General features: G+C 52.3%; 1 protein-coding gene across 1 annotated transcript in view; it reads left to right on the top strand.

The window, feature by feature from the left end:
* Positions 1-235: 235 nt before the first annotated feature.
* The window catches only part of LOC123230445 (RIMS-binding protein 3-like), a 13,198-nt gene continuing 7,856 nt past the window's right edge, over positions 236-5,577 (top strand). Inside the window, exons 1-2 of the mRNA XM_044656606.1 lie at positions 236-455; positions 5,013-5,131. Coding sequence (XP_044512541.1) covers positions 236-455; positions 5,013-5,131 — 339 coding nt within the window. The remainder of the gene's footprint in view (positions 456-5,012; positions 5,132-5,577) is intronic.

Genomic DNA, 5,577 nt, shown 5'->3' with positions numbered 1-5,577 from the left:
TCTCTCTCTCTAGATATAGATTTAGATGTAGATAAAGGCCAGATTGGAACCCAGGACTGTTGTCTCTGGGCCTGGCTCTCTATCCACTGAGTCACCTAGCTGCCCCCTTGCCTGTCCTTTTGGAAGAGGACCAGGGGCATTACGGCTGATGTCTTGACTGGCTCATGAACTGGATTTTGGTTTCTTCCAGACTCATCTAAATCCAGTGGCAAGACAAAAGTTGGGATGCCTAGCAATGGCCAGGGCTGCAGTGGATGACCCGGGCGCCTTCGGTGTCTGCCCCAGGCCCGAGCACGCCACGGAGCTTGTCGGCTTCGGCCACCTTCCTGGCCATTGGGACGGACTGTTCCCATCTGTCCATTCCACATTCACCCATGGCTTGGTTTGTGACATGGTGGCCACCCTCAGCCTGGTTTGCCACCAGGCAGGCCGGCCACAGCGTCTCAAAGCCACAGGTAAGAGTCGAGTACCAGGTAGATGCCAAAGGAAGAGAAGCAGACCTCCTCCCACGGGTGCCACTCCTTCAATACCCCTGGCACACAGTAGGTGCTTCAAAATCCTATTGGGTGATATGCGGCCTTTGTCATTCAGGGTGTCCCTCTCTGTGTCACCCCACTTGGAGTGCCTGGCCATTTCCTTCTGCTCCTTTGACAGATAAGGAAACTGAGGCAAACGGGGTGAAGGGACTTGCCCAGGGTCACACAGCCAGCAAGTATCTGAGGCAGATTTCAAGTCTTCTTGACTCTGGGTCCAGCATTCTATCCTTTGGGCCACCTAACTGCACTCACATGTGGATTCTGTATTACAAACCACTGCGCCACCTAGCTGCCCGGGTCTGTGTCTGCTGCCTCTTCAAAGCTGAACCCAGAGCCTTCATTCATTCATTCATTCATTCCAGATGCCACAAGACTCAGTCATCTCTGACTTGCTGGGAATGGACCAAAAAGCAGCTAAGGCCCAGCGTGCCTTTGGTGAAGGCGATGCCACCCCAGCCAGTTTGGGGCTTGGGAAGGGGGGGGGGTGTTACCGAGGGAGGTTGGGACCAAGTGATCATCATTCCTTGCGGAGGGAGAGCCCTCTTCAACCTCCTTTAGTCACTCAGGCTTCTTTTGGGCACACCTTCCAGAAGTAAGTATCAGAGGATTTAAGGAGGATCAGACCAGAAGAACTGGAAGATCAGGGAAGACCTCATGGAGGAGGTGGCACCTGGGCTGTGTCTGGAAGACTCTGAAAGGAAAATAAACAGGGCATGCATGCCAGGCATGGGGGACAGCTTGGGCAAAGATACAGAGGTGGGAGATGGAATTTCAAATATGGGGAATGGCTCCTAGTCCCTTCTGATCTGAATGAAGAGCAGGCTGAGAGGAGGCTATCAAGAGAGGGCAGGAAAGGTCGGTTGGAAAATGCCTTCCTGCTTTCCTCCCACAATGGTGGTTTGAGGCTCCAATCTCTATCAGAGTGCTCACTGTCTCAGGAAGTGGGGAGGGAAGGAAGGGAGAGAGGGAGGGAGGACATGAGGAAGGAGGGAAAGAACGAAGGAGGAAAGGAAGGAATGAATGAAGGGAGGAAGGAGGGAAGGAAGGAAAGAAGGGAGGAAGGAAGGAAAGAGGAAAAGAAGGAGGAAAGGAGGAAATAAGGAGAAAAGGAGGGAAGGGAGGGAGGAAAGGAAGAATGGAGAGAACTTGAAACTCAACATTTTTTTTTAAACCCTTACCTTCCATCTTAGAATCAATACTATGTATTGGTGGTAAGGGCTAGGCAACGGGGGCCAAGTGACTTGCCCAGGGTCACACAGCTAGGAAGTATCTGAGGCCAGATTTGAACCCAGGACCTCCTGTCTCTGGGCCTTTGCTCTCAATCCCCTGAGCCCCACACCTGCCCCCTCAACAATTTTTTTAAACAAATGTTAAGAATGGTTTTTACATATATTCTGAGGAAAAGAAAATATTAAAAGAAGAGGAAGCGTGTGCTTTGTAACTGGAAAACATCAGGAAAGCAAAGGTAGGTCCCTTTCTGCGAGCTGGGCAGAACTTGGGGCACAAACCCTTCTTAAAAGTATTCCAGGCTTCCCCTCTCCCCCACCCTCTGGCAAATTTGCCAGTATCTAGGGGACACCCAAGCCAGAGTAAGAGGCGAGAGAGGGGGAATAACAGTAACGATCATTGGCAACAACTTGGGCATTATTCCTGTGGATGATGGTAACGGCCATCATTTATGTGGCACCTGTTAAATGCTATGTGCTTTACAAGTTTCATCTCATTTGATCCTCACAACAAACCTGGGAGGTAGGCACTCTGATTATCCCCATTTTAGGGTTGAGGAAAGTGACTTGCCCAGGGTCACACAGCTAGTCAGTGCTCAAAGTCTTCCTCACTCCTGGCCCAAAGTTCTATCTAGTGCACTACCTAGCTTTCTCATAGATACCCAGAGTTCACTAGGCTTGCATTTTTCACTTGTGTCTGACCCCATTTAGGGTTTTTCTTGGCAAAAAGACTAGAGTGGTTTATTTCCTTCTCCAGGTCATTTGACAGTGGAGGAAACTGAGGCAAACAGGGTGAAGGGACTTGTGCAGGGTCAAACACCTAGGAAGTGTTTGAGGCTGGATTTGAATTTAGGGAGATGAATCTTCCTGACATCAGGCTCAGAGCTCTATCTGGTCACTAGGCCAGGACTTGGAAAAAGGCCTGGGTTCAATATTTCCTAGGTGTATGACCCTGGGCAACTCACTGAGTCTGTTTACACAGCTCCACTGCTACCCATACCCCTTCCAAAAGTATCTAGTTCAACCTTTATCTGAATAAAAATCCCCAACACGTGACCATCCCTTGATGATCCACTAAGCCCATTCTGCTGGATGACAGGGAACTCACTCCCCCACAAGGCAGTCCATTCCACTCTTTCCATTCCATTCCCCTTGGGGGAAAGCATTGCCAACCCTATAGCTGACCAACCATGATTTTAGAAGACTGGGCATGAAACATAATTGCTCCCTCTAGGCACAAAGGTGGTGGGCCACGGCAGCAGAGGGGGACCTACATTTTCCAACACAGCCAAGGGGTTGTTTTGTTTGACCCTACAGTACTCTGTCACAAGAAAGGGTTCCTCTTGGGGGCTAGGGAGGGGGCTGAGTTATCAGTGATACAAGCACCAAATAAGAGTGTCCATAGAACTTTTACAGATACAGAGAAGAAAGGGAAATTTCAGGGAGGAAGACTCCAAGGGGGCAACTCTGTTACTACCATGTTAAATTTCATGTAAATACTAAGAGAAAACAACAAAGTAGCAAGATCAGAAGGACTGGTTCCTAGGATACTAAAACATTCATATTGGCTGATGATTAAGTTCAAAATGGGAGCTCAAGCCTTTGCTATGTCTTTTCCTGGGGGTCATGGTCCATTCCTCCAGGGGTAACAGAAAGGGTCTTAGGAGGTCCTAGATTTCAGCTGGGAAGGTGCCTTCTAAGACATTTAAGAGTCCAATCCCCTTATTTCCCAAGGGATGAGGCCCAGGGAAAGGAGGGGATTTGTTCTGGGGTTATACAGAGAGCAAACGGATCAGCTGGGAAGTGGAACCCAGAGCCTTTCCCTGGAAAATCCAAAGCCTTTTTTCCATTGTCCCAGCAATGACATAGAAAGGTAACCCGAGTCCTAGTTCTGGCTCTGAAACTATGTGACATTGGACAAGTCCCTTCTCCTAATTGAGCCTTGATTTCCCTATCTGGAAAATGGAAATAGGTTGGACAGGAGAGCCTCTGAGGTCCCTTCCCCAGGGGGAGCCTATCTGAGCTGGGGAGGTAATACTACTGCCACCCTCTACTGGCCACTGAAGAGATGGGTCTTTGAGGAAGGACCTAGGAATGGATTCCAGCCTCCGGAGCTTCTGAATCTAGAAGGCTAGGTAGGGTCCCTTTGCTTTCCTTTTGAGGGGGTCACAGTAGCTGGCATTTATATAGCACCTACTATGTGTCAGGCCCCGAATTAAGCTCTTGGCAAATATGATCTCATTTGTTCTTCACGATGACCCTGGGAGATAGGGACTATTATTATTGCCCCCATTTTACTGTTGAAGAAACTGAGGAAAAGGCAAGTAACTCACCCAGGCTCACAGGGCTAGTTAGGGTCTGAGGCTGGATTTGAACTCAGGTTTCCCTGACTCAGGTGGAGTGCTCTAGCTCTTTAAAGGACAGGTGGGAGTCTTCCGGCCAGCCAAAAGAGGCATAGAATGCCATTTCAGTTCCCTATCCTGAGTGTGACCTCGAGCAAATCACTTAAGTGCTACAGGTCTTAGTTTCCTGGGAAAGGGGACTGGGTGAGATGGCCCCCGAGGACCTCACTAGCTTGAAAGCCAGGAGCCAGGTTTCTGCTAGCTGAAGACCCTCCCACTTGGGGTTTCTACTTTGTGTGTGAGCAGCGGTGGTCTTTCCTTCAGAAAAGGCTGTGGGGGCTCTGCAGCCTACTGTTAAAGGAAGAGAGCCAGCCCAGAAGCCAGGAAGAGCTGTCACCTCCTGGCTGTATGACCTTGAGCAAGTCACTTCCCCTGAATAAAAATGAGACTTCCAGGGACTTCAGCAGACATTTTGTGTTCCTTTGGGGGTGATCTCTTTCCTCCTATGAGCCTTGATTTCCTCCCCTGTAGCATGACTTCGATGGAGTCGCCTTGTCTTTGTACTGGGTCCCCTCCCCCCTGGATCTTTCTATAGCATGAAACCAAAGGGGCAGCCATTGGGGAATAACAGGGCCCGAATCTTCTGCGTCTAACGTTTGAGAGAGCCCAAGGGACCCCCAAGGCTGATGGATCCAGCCCCACGGCTTCCCTGGGTGGGTGTCACCCTTGATCTCCTTCCCTAATTTCTGAGCCTCGGCTCAAGCCCTGCCTCTGCTCCAGAGCAGACATCCTCGCTGCTGCCCGGTGTGGTTGGGGGTCCCTGGCAAGTCCCAAGGTACGGCAGGCAATTCTCTGGGATGAGCCATTGGGGGAAGGCTCTGACCTGGAGGGGTTTCTCTCTTCTGCAGGAGTCTGCCAGGAGGTGCCTATTCTAGCCCCTACCGGAAGCGCTGTTTCCGAGCACCGACCCCGAGAGGCAGGCGGTGAAGAGGCCGAAGCCTTCCCCCACCGTCGTTTTACAGACGAGGCTCATTTTAGCACCCCCCCCCCCCCATCTCTCTCCCTAGCTCCGTCTCTTTCTCGCCCTCCTTCTCTTCATTCCTCCCTCCCGTTCTGTGTCTCTTCCTCCGGCCATCTGTCTCTTTCTCTTTGCTCCCTCCCTCCCTCCCTTCCTTTCTCGCCCTCCCGGACCCCGATGCGCGCGCTGGGCTCTCCCCGGCACCCGGACTGGGCGCCTGGAAGGAACAGGCCGGGGGTGGGGGTGGGGTAGGGGGCTGGCGCGGGACCGAGGGGGGCTCGCGCGGCCTGGGGGCGGTTAGGCCAGGCGTGGGGCGGCCCGGACCTAGGGCAAGGGCGCCGGGCAGCCGTTGCGAAGGCAGGCGAGGCCCGGGGGCTAGGCCGAGCTGAGCCGGGGCACAGGGGGGCGCCATGACCAAGGACACGCCGAGCCCCGCGGGGGCCGGGAGCCGCCAC

The sequence above is a fragment of the Gracilinanus agilis genome, chromosome 1 (genome assembly GCF_016433145.1).
Source record: "Gracilinanus agilis isolate LMUSP501 chromosome 1, AgileGrace, whole genome shotgun sequence".
In the NCBI taxonomy this organism is placed as follows: Eukaryota; Metazoa; Chordata; class Mammalia; order Didelphimorphia; family Didelphidae; genus Gracilinanus; species Gracilinanus agilis.
Note: the sequence above shows the minus strand (reverse complement) of the source record. Positions and strands in the feature narration are given on the sequence as shown.